The sequence below is a fragment of the Sebastes fasciatus genome, chromosome 13 (genome assembly GCF_043250625.1).
Source record: "Sebastes fasciatus isolate fSebFas1 chromosome 13, fSebFas1.pri, whole genome shotgun sequence".
In the NCBI taxonomy this organism is placed as follows: Eukaryota; Metazoa; Chordata; class Actinopteri; order Perciformes; family Sebastidae; genus Sebastes; species Sebastes fasciatus.
Window position 1 is genome coordinate 20761319 of NC_133807.1, and position 20825 is coordinate 20782143.

Consider the following 20825-nt stretch of genomic DNA (forward strand, 5'->3'; position numbering starts at 1 on the left):
AAAACAGAACTGTTCATTGTCATGGTATTATAGACTGGATTGTGACTGAAGTGAGATCAATAATGCATCACACACTGCATAGTTTCATATACCATTTAATGATTCAGTGTAAACATGCAACATGTAAACATCACAGTGGTCAAAAAAGGGCAGTACCTTGACTTAGAAATGAGCACTTTAGAGACAAAAAAGCTACACAACAGCCCCCCCCCCCCCCTCCACCCCATTAAGGCATTTAAAACATGAGACGTGATAAAAAAGTTGTATTTGTACCCGTTATGAAAGCATGGACCTCGCACACTGAGACAAAGGCAAATATTTGAAACGATTCAACGGAAGGCCATGTGTAGGACGGTTAAGATGACACGGCTGCCGATGGACGGAGAGAGCTTTGGGCTCTATCTGGTCTCCAGCACGCCGTCTCTGATCCTCCACCTCCAGGCGGAGCTGAAGTCTGGAGCAGGAACACAGCTGAGCTCCAGACCGGACTCCTGCACCTCCTCATCGTGAGCAACCTGCTGGCCCTGCTGGGTTTCCAGGGTGAAAACCCTCTCAGAGATCTAAAAAGGAGAGACACATATATGTATTAAAACAGATGTAATCTTGCTTTTTTACAAACACTGAAACAGACTGAAACATCATCAGCCCTCACCTGATCACTGATGCCAGTGGCGATGTGGCCCACCTTCACCCGGCGCGTCTCTCTGATGCGGATGCTCTTCCTGTTGAAGTCTCTGATGCAGACATCCACACCTGAGCCAATGACAGAGCAGATTGTTACATTTTGGTACGACATTAAATAGTTCAAAAGAAGAAAGGTGTTCATGTTTTGTCTCACCTTCGAAACAGCAGGGTGGTGGCAGCTGTGTGTGACTCAGCAAATCCAGACTGGAAACCTGCACGTCTGGCTGACTGCTGTAGGAGAAGACGCCGGAGCTGAGGTCGTCTCCTAGGCTCAGAGACCAGCGGCCAGAGTCCTAGAATAAAAACAGAGGGTCGGTTAGTACTTTAGCCAAAATAGATGAACACCAGTGAAGCTCTTTGTTTAAATCAGGGCTAAAACTAACGATTATTCTCATTGTCGATTAATCTGTCGATTATTTTCTTGATTAATCGAATAGTTGTTTGGTCTATAAAGTGTCAGAAAATGGTGAAAAATGTTGATCAGGGTTTCTCAAAGCTCAAGATAACGTCCTCAAACTGTCTTGTTTTGTCCACAACTCAAAGATATTCAGATATACTGTCAAAGTTGAGTAAAGAAACCAGAAAATATTCACATTTAGGAAGCTGGAATCAGAGAATTTTGACTTTTTTTTCATAAAAGATTACGCAAAGCAATTAATCGATTATCAAAATAGTTGCAGATTAATTTAATAGTTGACAACTAATTGATTAATTGTTGCCACTCTAGTTAAAATGGACCCAATATTGCAATATCTTGAGTATTTGGACAGGTAAAATTGATAAGAATTTTTTTTAGAGATTTGGAAAATTCTTATTCTGTGATGACAGTGCACAGCTGAGACAAGTAAAAAGGGTTTAAGTTATCAATCTATATGGTTATGATCGCATCATGATGCTATGCAGCTTTAAAATTGGGATGTATAATATGAAAACGTTTTTTTAGTATTAACAAATTCCACTATTTTGGATCCTTGTGTTGCAGGACGATGATGCAATTACAGAAAGTGATGACTCGGGTCTTGATTGATAACTCAGATCCTTATTTACCAGTAATCAATCTCGCTCCAACTATGTGTCTTCTGCATAGTGTGAGGTAAATTAGAGATGTTCTCTATTATGAATTCTGGGTTACCTTTTTGTCCCATGGTTCCCAGTTGTAATGAGGGTCGCTGGTGAGACACGACAGGAGCATCTCAGGAGAGTGGAGCTGGGACAGACTGCTCAGGTAGAAATCTGCAAAACAAGCAGGAAAAAAAACAGTGAGTGGAGTTCAAAACATTTTAAGACGAGAGAAGTAAGCAGAACGATTGAGGCTGAAGCTCACCTCGCTCCAGTTTACGCAGCTCAAGTTCGGGCACAGTGGTGATCTTGTTGCCCTTCTTGTGGTTCGGCTCAGAGATCAGCGTTTGTGGACAGAAAAGTGAGTCTCGCTTTGACTCATTACGATCCTCTTCATCATCCGGTTCCTCCGTCCTCCTCCCTGTTGTGGTCACTTTCTCAACAGACTCTTGATGCTCATCCTCGTAGCTAAAGTTGCTGTTGATAAGTTGCAGGGAGTCAGGAGGTTTGTTGGCGATATACAGGGGCTCTGTGTAGGGTCCCTTCACTGGGCTGGTGAGTCCTCCCACTGCAATCACACACAATACATCACAAACACTAGATGATGATGCATTCCTTTTTTAAGTAGTCGCAGGTTGATTTTCTTACTGCAGTTTCTCTGTACATTACCAACATTTTTCAGGTTAAAAAAATAATCTATATTTTTCATTTACATTTAATAGAGATGGAGCACAATTAAATCCCATCCACACCGGAGGGGAAAACAATTCATTGCTCTTCATTGACTTTGTATTGTCTCTTTTTAAGATGCAAATACAACATTATTTATCAGATAAGGAGAGTGGGGCTACAATACATAGGATTTTTATTTTTTGTTATACTACTATTATTATTATGGAAACCCGTAATAACTAATCATTTGATATTTGTTTATTTGATTTAACTGGGTGTGTATGGACACACCTGCTTGCATTGATATGAACACAGTGCAGCTTTAGTTACCTTCTCTCAGAGCTCTGGCAGTTTTCTCTTTGAGCTGAGATGCGGATGCTCTCTTGGCCGGATCCTTCTGAAGTCCCGCCTTGATTACTTCGGCTGTGAGAGGGCTGCAGTCGGGCGGGATCTCCCTCAGAGGAGGAGCCTCGTTGGCGATCTGTAACCGTCACGAAAAGGGACCCGGTCAAAGTCTGATGTGAATACTGTGAAGAGCGGACTTGAACATCTGCGATGAAACAGCAGGGTGTGGTGTGACTGTGAGGTATACCTTCAGGTAAAGTCTACAGGTGTAGTATCTCGTCCACGGTTGACACGCATTGAGCATGTGCAGTAACATACAGCAGCTGCTCCACACATCTGCTTTGGCTCCGCGGGGTTCCCCTTTTACTATCTCAGGGGCCATGTGGGTCTCTGTGCCCTTCAGATCTGCATTGAATTACATTAGGAAACCAATGAATTAAGACACTGAGGTGGATACTCATCTTCTTAAGTGAGTGGCTAGAGTTACAAAGTGTTTACCTTTGGACCCGCTGAGGCTCTGTCCCCGATTGTCGAGTCTCTCTGCGTGTCCAAAGTCGCACAGGAAGGTGTCTCTACCGTCCTCCGACAGCAACACATTGTCAGCTGTGGGAAACAAGTGGAGTCAGTAATCCACTGCATTAGCACTGGTTTCCATGACAGTGTGATGACATAATTAGAAACAGGGCAGCTGCACAGACACAAAACAGTCCACAGACAAAAGGAGCAAAACTAAGAGGGACATATGACGTCAGCGAGGGACAGCTGCTGTAGAAAACACTTTAATAAGGAATGAATGTGGAGGCCGGTAACAAACAGGCAGCAGATAAAAAGATGTGGCGTCACTGCCTTGCTTTTCCTGAGGCATTACAGACACCAGGTGGCGCCTGAGCTGCAACAGCACAATCATGTTTGTCTTCTGTTTTTTTGCGCTTCCTCTAACTTAGTTCTCTTTTTGTTTTCTCTTTCCTTCTTTTTAAAACTTCTTTCCACTTTATTTTCATCTTCTGCCTTCTTTCTGTCTCTGTTCTCTCTCTCTCTCTCTTCTCTCGCTAACTACTTCCTGCTCCTCGCCCCATCCCCCCGCTCTGTTTCGTTCTCCCTTTCTTTCTTTCTTGCTCTCCTGATTCTGTGCACATGCGCCGCCTCTAAAGATCAGCGGTGAGTCACACTGTGGGAAATTCCCAGCCCGTCGTCTTCTCTGTGGCAGTCTGGTTTCACAACACAGGTGCTGAGGATCAGATCTACTGTATCTGTGACACTTGTGTTCCACACAACAGCTGCACACAAAGACACACAATCCTCTGATGAGAACTAATTAGAAATCTGACTTATTCTCTCTGTATGTTTTTGTTTTCCACTACGCACCACAACAAGTAAAAGTCAAGCTGACACATTTAGTTTTTACTGTTATTACTATTGTGCTACCTGAAAGTGTTTATGGGCCGATGTCAATATCTGATGTCTGAGCTTTTTTCAGTCTTAACATTTACTTTCATATTTTAGACAGTTCATCGCTTTAGAGGCAGAAGACTGTATATTAAAAACAATCAAAAAGTGGCACTATCTAGCAGGACACAGGAATATAACAATCCATTATTAAACATATAAACATGTAGTTTTTATTTGGGGAAAAGCACCTAAATCTGCTTCTTGCTTTGCTTTTGTTGCATTTCAGAACAAAACAAAAATATAAAATACTAACAATTACTCAAATACTTTAGATTGGTGGTTCCCAAAGTGGGGTCCAGGGGCCCCCAGGGGCCCTCAGCTAAAAGGGGAATCATTTATTTTCACTATAATTCCATCCATAAGTAACACGATGACAGAATGTATGATTATTTTAATAATGGGTTTAATACACTTTCTGTAATAACACATCTAAAAAGCAAAATCAGATGGGGGACCCTGAGATAAAATCTTATCAAATGGGTGTCTGTGGTCTTATTTGTTTAGGGGTCCTTGATGTGAAAAAGTTTGGGAAGCACTGCTTTAGATTGCTTAGGTGTTCAAATAAAAGTCTTGAATAAACTACGGCTGCATTCACACCAAATCAGGCGTTGTGGCGATTGACGCAGGGTTGAGCGTTGGTGTGGGAATGTCACTTAATGGCTCATTAACAGTAAACGACTGCATGACGTCTTTCGCTCCCTCATGGCTCGCCTTCACAGCTCTGGGTCACCGGTTACGTGATTGGCCACCTTTCTCCAAAAGTTGATTCTGTTTCAACTTTTTGCACTTTTTTTTCCCAGCACCCCCTACGTCCCCCGCCACTGCAGGCTAAACACACCACCCACATTCAAATGAATGAGACGGACTGGCGTTTTCAATGCAACGCCTTATCTGGTGTGAATGCAGCCTAATAATGATGGTTGATTTGAGGTTAAACCTAATGGCTCCAGAACAAATTGAAATACTTTATCTGTCTTTTTATGTCTGTATGTCTTTAGAAAACTGTTGGAGGGATTTTAAGTTATGAAACACATTCAACAGTTGAAATCAGTTTCCCTCATGTTTCATGTTTCATGTTTGGACGTTTCAGTATAACTCAGATGAGACTTGAACATTAGTTGTTGTAAATATGTGAAAAAGAAATTGTCAAAATATCCTGTTGTATGACGTACCTTTAATGTCCAGATGCACCACCTTTTTCTTCAGTAGGTACTCCAGTGCTGTTAAGGTTTGTGAGTGGTAGTGGAGACTCAGGTCCTGTGGCAGCCGGCCGCGCTCCGCTATCAGCTGGCCCAGGGAGCCTGGAATAACAGACAAGGTCAGACCAGGATAAAGACTGAGAGATATCTTGTTAATATTTACAGTGTCTGATTCAACTATTCCTTTTTATTAAGGCCTGGAATTTGATGACGAAGGAAAGGTGTGAGGTATGTCATTGTGTTTATCTCCCATCATAGACGTTGGGTGTAATTTGGATCGTAACACTTCAAGGAAGCTCAACAGTCATTTCTGGCGTCCCAGAACCGCCCACTTCCACATCTCGACACGAATCACATCCTTTTTTTTTTTGTAATCTCCATTATTCTCATGCGTTTTGCACTTAATTCATCACATCTCAACCCAACAATTTCCACCCTCAATCTCAACATCAGCAGTGAGTGCTGGCTGAATGTGAAGTGAGGCTTGTTTACCTGATTTGAGGTCCATGAAGAGGCGAACGTTGGGCCCCTCTCTGACCACTGCAAAGAGCTCCACCACACGAGGAGATCTGAGGGCACTCCACGTACCCACCTCCTCGATGCTGAACCTCTTCAGGGCGATCTGTGAGGAAACGATGGAGCAAAATGGTGAGCACACTTTAAAACTAGGCTCAAAACACAAAGAGGGGCGATATGCTCTGCGTTACCTTTTTGACAGCAAACTTGAAGCCTGTGTTGACATCTTGAGCGCTGTGTACTTCACCGTAGGAGCCCTCCTTGATGAACTCTGAGAGGACGTACTCCCTCCCTTCCTTGTATTCAGAGTCAACCGGCTGGATGCTCTGATAGAATAAGAGAGAATAAGTTAGTTTGGTGGAACCACATTTAAAAACGAGACAGAAAGTAGTAAAGCAGAACATACTTCATTATAAAAGATGATTCCCTCGGTGATGACAGAGTCAGCTGCTGAGAGCTCATCTTCCTCTTCTCTTACATCCCTCTCCACATCTTTGAAAAAGGGCCTTGCGTAGCACGGGTCCCCCTGACTGACGCTGCCCCTGAGGCCAGCAAGAGCCAGAAAACAGTCTCCCTGACTGCTGAGGGAGTCCGAGTCGCTGTCCTGCCCATAGGAGTGGAGACTGGAGAGGGGGCCGCAGACCGGGTCCACCCAGTTCAGAGAGCAGCTGGAGCCTGTGTTGTAGACCTGTCGCCTGTGGAGAGAAGGCCCTCTGTCCTGCTCTTCTGAGCTTTCAACGCAGCTACAGCAGGAAGAACTGAGGTCACTTCTCCCTCCAAGAGACGACTCATCCTACAGGACACAAGCAGAGAGCATGGTTGATCACACTCTATGATGTTTACACTCTCAGGTTAGTTTGCTCCGGGGCTCAAGGCCATGAGAAGCAGCTTTGTCTGAATTTGGTGATTCACTTCCACAACACAGGAGAGCTAATGTTTGCATGGGAATGTCTAGAGATCGAGCCTGCGACTGCCAAAGAATGTGGCAGTTCGTCCTTGAAGATGATTCACAAGGAAAACACTGCAAGCACTCGCAGTTCTTTTAAGAGTATACAACCCTACTTCTTAATGGCAGTTTAAATAGCTTTTTCATAAATGATATGTGAAGAATAACCAGACTTCTTACCAGGATCCGGACCTGAGAACTTCCACTCTCCTGTTCAGGGACTCCAGAGGGCGTTCGGTGTCGCTGCTTCTCCTTCTTCTTCTCCAGTTTTTTCTTCCCTTTGCGCTTCTGTCTCTTCCTGGTCTTCTTCCTCGGGGCAAGCTGCTGTGCTGGCGAGCTGCTCGGCTCCTGCATGGAGGCCATGGTCGGGCACGCCACATTGTTGTGCTCCAAGGAATGACTGAAGCAGAAGTATGGCGACGATGTAAATTCCAGACATAACAAACATGAAGTGTGAAATACAGAAGCGGTGTAGTCCGGGTAATGTCATACCTGCTGGTGTAGATGTTCGAGGACGAAACAAAGGAGCGTTCAAGGGAGGATGGACATAACTCTTGGGAGTCCTGGGTTTCACCTGAGGAGAGCACAGTGTCAGTGTTAACTGCCAAGGCACAGCTATCTAATGCATTATTCAAAAATATATATAATTACATTCAGCTTGGGCAATGAAGGTTGAGGTCTTCAGTGGCATTTTTCCCATTTGCTCTGCGGTCCCATGTGTCAGGACTTTTTTTATCATAGGGTTGATGTAGCCCTTCCCCTCCTCTTCCTCCTCCTCCGCCACCTCCTGCTCCGCAGCCGAGCAGGATGGGTACGATCCCTTCAGCTCAGCTTGGGATGACCCGGAGAAGGGTGCTGTCGAGTTAAAAAGCCTTTGCCTCACCGCCATTTCATCTGCTGGATCTGGAGAGAGACAACATCACAATAAGTCAAGAGCTTTCTCTCCAACTGTACAAATGACAACATTAATGTCATATAACCGATATTTGTAATTATATCATATTATATATCATATTCGCCGGAACTTCTATGCAGCTCTTTTCTAAAATCTTGGTATAATTTTTTTGGGAAACCCTCGATGCCACTCAGTCTCATCTAATCTAACATGTTTGTAGATTAATGGAGTTGACTGAAGACATGCTGGCTGTGTTTCAATCATGAGAGTTTATAATAGGGCTGCAAATGTATCTGCTGATTATTTTCTCGATTCATCTTTTTGTCGATATTTGTAATATCCCACAGCCCACGTGGACGTCTTCAAATGTCATGTTCTGTCCGGCCAACAGTCCAAAACCCACAGATATTCAGTTGACTATCTTATATGTAGAACTGCAAAGATTAATAAATGAATCTATTAGTTGTCAACTATTAAATTAATCGCCAACTACTCATTTTTTAAGAATAAAAACTCAAAATTTTCTGATTCCAGCTTCTTAAATGTGAATATTTTGACAGTAAACTGAATATCTTTGAGTCGTGGACAAAACAAGACATTTGAGGAAGTCATTTTGGGCTTTGGGAAACACTGATCCACATTTTTCACCATTTTCTGACATTTTATAAACCAAACAACTAATCGATTAACCAAGAAAAAAATCATTAGTTTGCAGCCCTACTTATATGACAAAGAAACCGTCAAATCCTTACATTTGAGAAGCTAGAACCAGCAAACCTTTGGCATTTTTGTTTAGAAATAATTTGCCAATATGCTCTAGTTCTAGTTTATAATATTTTATATTTTACTGTGTCTCCTTTTAAATGGCACTTTCAATTGACATTAAAACTGATTTGGTTGAATATTTATTGACGTGTTATTTGTTGGTGCTTTGTGTTGATAGAGTAAATCACATGGTTTCTGACTATCATCGCTAGTGACTGACCTTTAGAAATGTTATGAAATTTGTTCCTCAGAAAAACTACTTCCCCATAACTTAACAAAGGACTTTTTACTATCTGATAATGTCAGAGCGATGGTGCCTAAAAAGAGGAATAACTGGATAGTGACAACCAAATATATGTCTTATTTTCAAGTTAAACTTGTATTTATTTATTTGTTTTCCTTAATTTAGTTCTTAATGTTTACTTTGTTTACTTTTAAGGGGCTAAAAAGTTAATTATGTTAGTTCCGGGATCACTGGTTGTAATCGAGCAAAGCAGAAGAGCTCATACACTTTTGACTTTTGACAATTCAAGATGTTTCCTGTGTTGCACACACTGTAATGAAACAATGACATATTAATCTGCTTCTTTATAGGATTGATTTGAAGTTTAACACATTTGATTGTGTCAAAGTGCGCACAGGATCATGGTGATAAGTTGAACTGAAACTATGAAAGTTTGCTGTGGGCAGAAGAGACAGGAAACTCAACCCTGGCCTTGTTTTGACAGTTGCAAAACTGTGTCGTTAAATGCGAGCGCTCCGTTTCACTCAGAGGAAGTCAAATACAGCACATTAAGGCCCGGGCCAGGCTGAATCTCCAATAAAGATTTGCACGATTGACTGCAGATGGCGTGGAGGTTATAATCGTCGAAATATGTTTGACTGTAAAAATCAGCACACTCAGACACGCTCTTTCATCTCAGCACTGGTTATAATGTGCATTAAAATGCAGTTTGAAAGGAACTTGGACTACAGTTGCTGCATGTTGCATCAGTGTGCTTCTCCTTGTCACTCAGCTTTTGACTCTTTCTGCACACATACAGATATTCTTGATAAAGGTCATACCAGGATTATCTTGATTAAAACAATCGCATGGCTACAAAACCCCAGTTTCCCCAGTAGTTTTTGCATATTCTTGCTCTTGTCAATACGAACACAGCATATCAATACAAGTAATACCAAAGAAAGTTCAATGAAAGCTGTTCAGTAGTGTCATTACCTTGTGTGCCGACTTCATGCACTGCAAGATTATTCTAGAACAAAAGCAATTCAACTGTCACTTCCTTCTTAAGACGCTGCCGGTGCTCTTAGAGCCAGACCTAACACCACACCCCGATGAATTTACGTGGAAAGGAAATAGAGAAAAACCCGCAGCAATAAACACAACCACAAAAACAACTCTGTGAGTGTGTGTGTGTGTGTGTGTGAGGCAGAGGGGCGTGTAGACGTACCGACAGATGCCAGTCTGAACGGCTCTCTCTCTCCTGTGTATCCGCTCGCAATAACCTGTCATCTACATTAGTAAAACTAGGAGCTGCTGTGTTTGTCTGCCTTCATGTCCTGGTTCTCAGTAACGTCTCTGTCCCCGCCGCTCTGCTCTGCTTGATGCTGGCTCGTAGCCAACCCGTGGGGGGGAGGAGCTGACTGAAAAGGACTTATGGGAAATGCATCTCCACTTCCCCATATTCCCCCCTCCCTCCAGCAGGGCTGGCTTACTTGCTCTTCCCACTGACTAGATTAAAGGATAACATGTTTGGTTATGCTTTTGATGATCGACTGTGAACTACGGACAGTTAAAAAGCAGAACATCAGCTCTCTGTTTCCTGTCAACATACTGTGTACTCAGGTTTTACTTTAATAGATGTGATTATTACAGTCTAATTAGTGTCTAATCAAAAACAGAATATGGACAAATAAGATGTTCTCTAATTAGGTCAAACACATGTTTCTGTATGGAGGACGGAACCTGCCAAAATAAAAAATACAAAAATAAATTACTCGATAAATAAATAAATAAATATGTCATTAAGTGTAGCAAAATTAATATTCAAAATAAATGTAGCCATTAATAAATTGATCAAATGTGACATAAATTGATATTTCTGTTTTAATTTGCTTCTTCATTTATTTATCTTTGTATTAATTTGCATATTTATTTACTATTCTGTTTAATTTTACCCTTTTATTAATTTATGTATTTATTTTTGCACTTATTTTTTTATTTATTTAATATTTATTTTTAAATGTATATATTTATTTATTAATGCATGATTTTCCCTTTGCATTTCAACCCTAATTTATTTCCCCAAACTTATTTATTTCTGTTTTCTTTACTTTACACATTTCTTTTTACATTTCTTTATGCATTTCTGCTTCATTATGCAAATGAGGGGGCTGTCAATCAATGTGTGTCACCATGCTACCTAGCTATACATAAATAAATTATAGGGAAACAGAAGAGTAAATAAATAAGGGAATTAATACGAAGATGAATAAATAAAGTAAATTAAAACAGACATATCCATTTATGTCACATTTTATCAATTAATTAATAGCTACATTTATTTTTAATATTATTTTTGCTACATTTAATGACATATTTATTTATTCATCGAGTCATTTATTTATTTATTCATTTATTTTTGGTTTTGGCAGGTTCCGTCCTCCATATTTCTGGTCTTCTGCACACACCCACGTTACTAAATGTGATGCGTTTTGTGACCTTTCATGTGTTCTGATATCTTAATGAGCATGTGTGCCCTGTTGCCATGCTAATATAGATAATCTGTCACATGTCATGTGTGTCATGAGATACTCTCCACTATACGACACATGTCATAAAAACTAGCAGCATCAAACTCCTGATATCTGATATCATGAGGATCTTGTGGAAAATATTTGCCGCCACCGAGAGAATTCAGAGCAAGCGTATGATGAGCTGTCACTTGAAACTTTGGGCGTCTTCTTTCGTCTATCTCATAATAATAATCTCACTTCAAAACAACTTGCTCATATTAAAACCGCCGCAGAACACAGGAAGTTCAGACCGCCACTTTAGAGGCGACAGCATGAACCAAGAACACAAAGCTAAATGCAAGTTGCCTCCTTTGTGTAAAGGAAACTGTTTGCTGTCATGGCAACAATATCTTAGAAACACTGATAATATCACGCTAGTTAGTTAGGGTTTAGTTTTGGCTTCTCTATTAGCCACCGACTGATTCAAAACTTGCCTAGAGATGCACCGATACCGTTGCCGGATCGGATATCGGGCGGATATTGACTCAAATAGCTGGATCGGGTATCGGTGACAATGGAGCCGATCTATTCAATTCAATTCTATGTTTACATACTATATACATTATATACTGGTATTTTAATTCCTGTTTAAGTTTTGACCAATTTGTTGTTGCATTAAACAGGTTTACATTTCAACTGTAATACCTGTTCATTTTGAAGATTTTTTACCAAGTTGCTGGTGTACGATTTATTATCTTAATAATAAATATCAATCCAGTAAATTTATATCTGTGTATTAATTTGTCAGGAAAGCAATGTTTGGTGTCTGGTTTTCTTAATCCTCTATAATAGTAAACGGACTGTTTTTATGGATTTATGTTTTTTTAGGATTCCTTTCCTCATTTTTTATAATGCCAAAGTATTTACTTCTTTTATCTCACAAGGCATGTGCAATATATTTTTACCGCCTCTTTGATGTACTACTGTACTACCATTGTATTAAGTTGATGCAACAGTGTAAAGTACTATTGCCTAAGCTAAATTTCCCCTTAGGAGCAATAAAGTATATCTTATCTTATCTTTATAAGATGTCATACTTGGCTGTGGGAAATTGTGAAGGGCATGTTTTTGCTATTTGCTGGCATTCAAAAGTCAAGACCAAATGATTAATTGAGAAAATAATAGGTAGATTAATCAATAATGGAAATAATATTTAGTTGGAGCTCTAGTTTGGTCTATAAGATATCAGAAAATAGTAAAAAATTCACAAATCTTCACAATTTCCTGAAGCCCAAAGTAAAGATATTCAATTTAAAATGATATAAAACACAGAATCCTCACAATTGAGAAACTGGAACCAACGGATGTTTATCATTGTTCCAGTGTCATGGGCTGTTGCATTGGACTACATGAGATTCTACATATGTACCTAATAAGTACACTAAGTACACAATAACCATAAGTGGTACAATCCATTGTAATTTTTAAGTTTTGCAGAGAAATCCGGAGCTAAACTCCACATACAGTCAGTGGCTATATTGAGCCGACTCCTGCTGCACACCCACACAGATTAATGAAATTCCAAAGCCTTTAGTAAGGACAGAGAAAAGGGACTCAACCTGAAGTTGGCCACAGAAAACACACAGGCAAGCATTCCTTAAGGGAAACGCCGGCTGCTTCTCAGGAAAATGTCCCGGTCCTGGACTACATAATGTGTCCAGAGCATTTAAGAACCCATCTGCATGCAGCACTTCAAGTTTTACTCACACTATACAGTCTGACCTTTCGGTTCCTCTTCTAACAACTTCTCTTTTCCTTTTTGTTACTTCACTAACAACTACAATAATCAAACATTTTCTGTACATTTTCATTCAGCTGATCATGTTCTGTATGTTAATTGTGGGTATTTGAAAATAATCATTCCCTTTGACGATCCTGGATTAGATAAGAAGATGTATTATGATCGCAGTTTTGTTTATGTTTTCTCCGTTTTATATCAGTGTGTGAAATGAAAATATTTGTGTTTTGAACTGTTGGTCAGACAAAACAAGAAGTTTGAAGAGGTTAATTGATAATGAAAATAATCCTAAATGAAAATTCATCAAAAGCATGCATCCCGTCTGATATCACTATTATCTTTACTTATTTGCGTTTTCGGTTGAATCCAAAATCTACTGGCCACTCAATAGATTACCATTGTTTTTTTTGGTGGGGGTGAGTGTAGCAAATTTGGCAGCCACTTGCATATTTTAACTGCATTTGGCTGGTGGCTGGTGCTAATTTCCAACCCTGATGCCAAATGACATTTTGTTATAGAGGAAAGATCAGAAACACATAAATTGAACAAGTGGAAAGAAAAATTAACAAAACACTAAAAGTTTCATGAAGCAGTAACACTTGAATGTATAACTTGAAATCTGGCATTAATTTTACATATTGCATGCTATGTTTGACTACACTGTAGTCTAACAGGCCTGTAGCTATGTAGTAAACTACTCTATAGTGTAAAAGTGTACAGGAGTGGACTCTATTTTGTAAATTTATATAACGTGTTTTCTGCACTTTTTCTCTATGTTGCAGGGGAAACTAAAAAAGGACATTTGCACTGACAACAGGACACCATTGGTTTCTCATTCAAGGATGGACCCAGGCCAGGGCTGTTTAGCTCTAAATGCAGGCCAGGAGTTTGACTCTGGGCCAAGAATGGTCCTGCATGTATTTGTGCAGTCAGTGTGGAGAAGAGCAGGACTTTGGTTGGACTCAACATACACCAAGGGGGTGACTAATGTAAAACAATTAAATCTGGTAGATATGAGATATTTACTGTTTAATATATCAATCAGGGCAGATAAGAGCTGATCATAGCATGAAATATATCAATATTGGACAACATGAAATGAGCATAATGGGGACTCCTAGGTACAGTTAGTAATAAGTGAAGTTAAAATGATCACCTTTCATCTTGTTTTTGTATAAGACCAGACTTCACTGCATCTTAAATTGCACTTTCTCACGTTGTCTAACATCGTCATAACCTTCTCTCCTGCTGTTGTCGGCGTTTGTCTGAGTCTCTGTATAATGTCTTTTTTGTATGTGTTGTAGCGTTGTTTTTGTTTGTTCAGAGGTAACATATGAAGGCAATCTTCTGTATTTGTTAATTCATGATGGATTAAAACTGCAGTAGAACAGAGGAGATGGGGATTGAATAAAGATGAAAACACAAAGATGATCTTAAAGGAAGTTCTCTATCTGAAATAATTAGAGTATTACATGCTTCTTATGTTTTCAGATTATAATTATTGATCTATATGGTAACATAAAGGAAGTCCTGTCATAAGACTTCCATAACAAACACAAACATCCAACAACAGTCAGATGATGATAGCATGAAATATATCAATATTGGACAACATGAAATGAGCATAATGGGGACTCCTAGGTACAGTTAGTAATAAGTGAAGTTAGTGAAGTTAAAGGGATCACCTTTCTCTTGTTTTCTTATGTATTACATGCTTCTTATGTTGATTTTCAGATTATAATTATTGATCTTAAAGGTAATATTAAGGAAGTCCTGTCATAAAACTTCCATAACAAACACAAGCATCCAACAACAGTCTGGAAAAAGTACAAACAGTTGTTTTGATCATACACATCTGGCTGTTGAAAAACAGCTTCTCAATACTGCCAATTTTACAGTAACAGCAGTTAGCTGTATTATTCTTGAAGACTGTATCTCTCTCTCTCACTAAGATAATAACTGCCTTCTTCCAGCCATAATATATAGTAATAAGTGAAGTAGATCACCTTTCTCTTGTTTTCTTATGTATTACACGTGTATTACATGCCTCTTATGTTGATTTTCAGATTATAATTATGATCTTAAAGGTAACATAAAGGAAGTCCTGTCATAAGACTTCCATAACAAACACACAACAGTCAGGAAAAAGTACAAACTGGAGTACAAAACAGTTGTTTTGATCATACACATCTGGCTTCAACAGGCGTATGTTGAAAAACTTAGGATAACATTGTACTGCCAATGTTACAGTAACAGCAGCCTATCTTTTACTGTTCAGCCCTTTGTTGTGTTAAGATATTGTCACAAACAAAACATAAAATCATATAAATAAACTCTATATGTCTCCCGTTAGCTGTATTGTTCTAGGAGAGTGTCTCACTAAGATAATAACTTCCTTCTTCCAGCCACACTCAACCGCCATTTCACATCAAACTTTAGACACTCGTTAAGAAGTCTGAACTTTTTTAAATAAGAAATCAATGTGTCAAAAAAGAGAGCAGAAAAGACGGAGATATAAAACTAGTTAAACTATATTAATTTAACTATAAGTGTACAATAGATTTTACACTTACCGTTCTACCAATTAGTAGGCGTCGGCCGTTGGCGATCAGATTATGTTTAGCTCGGTTCAGCTAGCTAGAATGATCATTTCCGGTTGTATTTTTCAAAGTAAATATTATGTTCCCTTAACTTTACACTAATTGTATCCAAAAATACCATGAAACTATTCATCACAATTAATAGTATTCATTGATTGATTTGATACATCTTTAGTGCTACTTGCGCTCTAGTAATATGTTTTGAATTTTTTGGTAAGTGACATTTACGCTTTTAATTTGAAGCTGAAATTTCTGTACTTCCTGTAAGCGCCTATTTCTAATTTGACACTTCCTGAAAAGACAGAGCAAGGCCTATAGAAGGAGGTTAGATTATACGTCAGCAATACGTCATAGTTTGGTGGTACCACACATGCGCAGTGAAATCTGACCGCAGCTTCAGTTACACTGCGCATGCGTTGTACCCGAACACAAGACCAGTGACTTACCCTCTTTCTATAGGCCTTGAGACAGAGGAGGAAATGCTCATGAGGTGTGAAAAACTAAACTGAAAGTTGTAATAAACTGCACAAATTACCCCTTTTTAATTCCATGCTAAATTTCAAATTTGTATTTAGGTACTTTTCTTTGTTTCTTTAGTTTTCTATTCAGTGCATTCCTCCAGTTTGCCTTCATTTTTTTCTAGTGTTGCCTACTGTCTGTTCCTATGATTATGATTACTTGCTATAAATAAAGTTAGACTGACCTTAAAGTTACACCGAACTGTGTAGAATCTACACTATTTACTACTTAGAAGACCTGTATTATATGTGCAAATACACGTAGTACATGGTACCTCTTCTAAATAGGGTTATCTGTAATGACACAGATTCACCACAAGATGGAATCATAAGCTACTGACAAAAGGCAATTTCTGTATTACTGCATGTATTACTGTCTATATTTACATGTAACATTATAGGCTGCCCCATGTGCAATCTAAATTAATTATACTGTGATAGGATTAAATTAATTAGGCTAAGTATTAGTGTCTTTCATAGTCAATCATTATACAAACATGGCAGTCAAATTCAAATTCAAATTCAAATAAGCTTTATTGGCATGAATGTTCAGGTTACATTATTGCCAAAGCTAAATTACATAATAATGAATAATTAAATTTCACAACTGGTTGAACTAGGGGACAAGTGCATTAACTGTGATGGTATGACTACAAGAGGGTGAATTCCTGGATATAGATCTACAAATAGACCTATATGTTCCCATTTAGAACATGGCCATCTTACAGGTGAAACTATGCATAAGATTTCAGTCACTGTTGAGATTTCAGTCACTGTTGAGCTTAGCACTGATGTTTTTATCCTGTGATTTTAAGGTATATGACCAAAATGTTATGGTGTAGGAAAATATAGCCTAATGTAATAATGTAGAACCAATTATCACTGTTTAAGAAGTTATTCCAAAAAATGTGTATACTATGAGCGTAGTAAACCTGACTATGTATCACAAAAAGCTAAACTTAACTGCCTTTGCTTGGTTATAATAATAAAATGATAAACTTTATTTATATGGCACTTTTCTAAACAATGTTACAAAGTGCTTCACAAAAGAAAAGAAAACCAAACAAGGCAGATAAAATGAGAATAAGGCCAAAGGACATGAGCACATGTCAATATGGACACACTGTAAGTCGTTCAAGCAGCTTCATCAAGAAACTTGCTGCAAGTTCTGAGTCTGTGTCATGTGTGAATGGAGGCCAAAGAAGATATTGATGATCTGGTAATTTCCTCTTCTCAATACCAAGTAAAATCCCTGGATATCTTCCTGTCATGACACTCGTGTGAACAAAAGCAAAAAGATTCTCAAAGCAAACCATTTAAGTATGTTGTTTAAACAAAGCAAACAGAAGAGTGGATCTCATTCTGCCATTGGCTCCTGGTAAGCATTTGTTTGCAGCAGATGAAAACAAGAAATTTTAGCATTTTTCTCATGTCTACAAATTGGATGGATTCTTACACAAAGCAGCTATCATCGGAACAGTTCCAATGATAGGAGAAACTAAAAGCTCTTCTATATTTCATTTTATTTTATAGACAATCATGTCACGTGTGGAAATCGTATGCATAATTTCACCTGTAAGATGGCCATGTTCTAAATGGGAACATATAAGTCTATTTGTAGATCTATATCAGGCAAATTCACCCTCTTGTAGTCATACCATCACAGTTAATGCACTGGTCCCCCCCAGTCCAACCAGTAAAATCTTGCTCCTGCTTTGATTAGGCACATTTTTGAACTCATTTGGTCTAGAGAAATGTTAGGGCTGGATTGCCTGATGAACAGCAAACTCTCAGCACTTGTGTGAAGAATAAATGGAAAATGTCAGACCACCTGTCACCTGGCCGCACACCAAACAAGCAAACATGTCCACAGTGATGTCATGTACAAATGTACCCTAGAAATGTTATTAGGCTATTCTTATCATCCAGAAATAGTTACTATAAATGACTGTGTCCTGTTGATTATGATGCTTGCATCCATGGCCGGATTAACCTGTTAAGGATATACTCTGCAGTATCCCCCCTTTACATCCTCTGTCTACTCCGTAAGATAAGATAAGATAAGATATTCCTTTATTAGTCCCGCAGTGGGGAAATTTACAGTGTACAGCAGCAAAGGGGATAGTGCCAAAAACAAGATGCATCAGCTAACACAGTAAAAAAAGAGCTAAACAAAGTGTAACAAAATATGAACCATTCAAATAGAAGGAAGTATAAAAATAGGAGCAGTATGTATTCGGTCAAGTATAGTGCACACAGCAGAACCAGAGACCAACTGGTTAGTACATGTACTATTGTAAATGGGCCCTGTAACAAATAATATCAAATAAATAAATAAAATGCTAGAAGGTTTAGAGGAATAGGATCCTGTCAGTTAGTTTGATGTAATTTTAATAATTAAAAAAATTCCAAATTTATTTGTAAAGAACATTTAAAAACAACAACAGCTGACCAAAGTGCTGTACAATCAAAATAACATAACTTTATTTTGAAATGTAGGCCCTATAACATGTGAGCACAATATAAATAATAATAATAATAATAATAATAATAATAATAATAATAATAATAATAATAATAATAATAATAATAATAATAATAATAAAAAACTTTATTTATATAGCACTTTTCTAAACAAGTTTACAAAGTGCTTTTTAGAAAAGGACAAAAAAAACAATAAATAAATCAGCAAAGAATAAAATACAATCAACAAAGGGATCATAAAAACAAGAAACATCTGGAGGTAAAATACAATTTAGAAATCAGTATATAGCAATATAAACTAAAGGTCTTAAAACTAGATTTTCAAACATTGCCCTCCAACAAGACAGGACATACAATTAGAATGAATTGCATAATAATGCTGTTATTAGAGGAGTAGTGAGAAAGGGGTAGGGAAATATAAGTTTTACTTTTACCTACTCCTTTTCAGACACTATTACTCTTGTTTTGTTTGTTATTATTTTGTATCTGTTTTTATGTTTGAAATAAAGTCTTTCATTCATTCATTTATTCAATTAACAAAAATAACTGACACCCAGTGAAATGAGTACTTTTAGTGCCCCTGGGAATCTGGGGCTCCGGGCTGTTTTTCCTACAGTTACAAAGTGCTTTTCAGAAAAGGACAAAAAAAAAAAAAAAAAAGGGTAAAGAATAAAATACAATCAACAGAAGGATCATAAAAACAAGAAACATCTGGGGGTAAAATATAATTTAGAAAGCAGTATATAGCAATATAAACTAAAGGTCTTAAAATTAGATTTTCAAACATTGCCCTCCAACAATTAAAATGAATTGCATAATAGTGCAGTACTTTACTGGTGCAATTTCCAAAATAAACCTGCAATTGATAAAATCAGCAAAAAATACCTGACACCCAGTGAAATTAGTACTTTTAGTGCCCCTGGGAATCTGGGGCTCCTGGCTGTTTTCCTACATCTAGCTATTATTTTACTGTAAAAAGATTAAACTCTGTCAGCAGACAAGGTTGTAAACAAGTAAAATATGCTGATACAAATTAACTGCATACATAACAGTATTAACATAGCTTTAATTCATTCCCATAGATAAACATCTTGGTGGAAATTGTGCAGGAAAAGGTCAATTCATAGAGAGATTGAATCGTCTGTGATTATTTTGTATCTGTTTTTATTTATTTTTATGTTCGAAATAAAGTCTTTCATTTATTCATTCATTTAATTAACAAAAATAACTGACACCTAGTGAAATGAGTACTTTTAGTGCCCCTGGGAATCTGGGGCTCCTGGCTGTTTTCCTACATCTAAATATTATTTTACTGTAAAAAGATTAAACTCTGTCAGCAGACAAGGTTGTAAACAAGTAAAATATGCTGATACAAATTAACTGCATACATAACAGTATTAACATAGCTTTAATTCATTCCCATAGATAAACATCTTGGTGGAAACTGTGAAGGAAAAGGTCAATTCACAGAGAGACTGAATCGTCTTTGATTATTTTGTATCTGTTTTTATTTATTTTTATGTTCGAAATAAAGTCTTTCATTTATTCATTCATTCATTCATTTAATAAACAAAAATAAATGACACCTAGTGAAATGAGTACTTTTAGTGCCCCTGGGAATCTAGGGCTCTGGGGCTGTTTTCCTACATCTAGCTATTATTTTACTGTAAAAAGATTAAACTCTGTCAGCAGACAAGGTTGTAAACAAGTAAAATATGCTGATACATATTAACTACATACATAACAGTATTAACATAGCTTTAATTCATTCCCATATATCAACATCCTGGTGTAAATTGTGCAGGAAAAGCTCAATTCACAGAGAGACTGAATCGTCTGTGATTATTTTGTATCTGTTTTTATTTATTTTTATGTTCGAAATAAAGTCTTTCATTCATTCATTCATAATTAACAAAAATAACTGACACTCAGTGAAATGAGTACTTTTAGTGCCCCTGGGAATATGGGGCTCTGGGGCTGTTTTCCTACATCTAGCTATTATTTTATTGTAAAAGATTAAACTGCAGACTAGTCAGCAGACTAAACAAGTAAAATATGCTGAAATACAACTATGTAACTACATACATAACAGTATTAACATAGCGTCTAATTCATTCCCATAGATAAACATCTTGGTGGACACTGTGAAGGAAAAGGTC

General features: G+C 38.0%; 1 protein-coding gene across 3 annotated transcripts; it reads right to left on the reverse strand.

The window, feature by feature from the left end:
- Positions 1 to 80: 80 nt before the first annotated feature.
- On the reverse strand, positions 81 to 15796 carry map3k14a (mitogen-activated protein kinase kinase kinase 14a). 3 transcript variants are annotated; one of them, XM_074656104.1, is made up of 16 exons: positions 15638 to 15796; positions 7522 to 7773; positions 7363 to 7444; positions 7051 to 7270; positions 6331 to 6717; positions 6116 to 6250; positions 5901 to 6030; positions 5382 to 5510; positions 3259 to 3363; positions 3008 to 3165; positions 2746 to 2896; positions 2009 to 2311; positions 1817 to 1917; positions 839 to 977; positions 653 to 753; positions 81 to 560 (listed from the first exon to the last, which is right to left on the reverse strand). In XM_074656104.1, exons 2-16 carry the CDS (start codon positions 7757 to 7759, stop codon positions 399 to 401), a joined length of 2541 nt encoding a protein of 846 aa, XP_074512205.1. In that variant the 5' UTR covers positions 7760 to 7773; positions 15638 to 15796; the 3' UTR covers positions 81 to 398. The 3 variants fall into 3 exon arrangements, with proteins under 3 accessions (XP_074512205.1, XP_074512204.1, XP_074512206.1); XM_074656103.1 differs by lacking the exon at positions 15638 to 15796 and adding an exon at positions 9982 to 10256; XM_074656105.1 differs by lacking the exon at positions 15638 to 15796 and adding an exon at positions 9750 to 9899.
- Positions 15797 to 20825: the final 5029 nt, after the last annotated feature.

What these genes read in the sequence shown, in the direction of transcription:
- map3k14a (XM_074656104.1), bottom strand. Translation starts at nt 7,759, where the DNA reads ATGGCGGTGAGGCAAAGGCTTTTTAACTCGACAGCACCCTTCTCCGGG. An exon ending in GGTGCATCTGGACATTAAAG is followed by an intron (nt 3,364 to 5,381) that starts GTACGTCATACA and finishes TGTTTCCCACAG; the next exon opens with CTGACAATGTGTTGCTGTCG. An exon ending in CCACTGGCATCAGTGATCAG is followed by an intron (nt 561 to 652) that starts GTGAGGGCTGAT and finishes TCTCCTTTTTAG; the next exon opens with ATCTCTGAGAGGGTTTTCAC.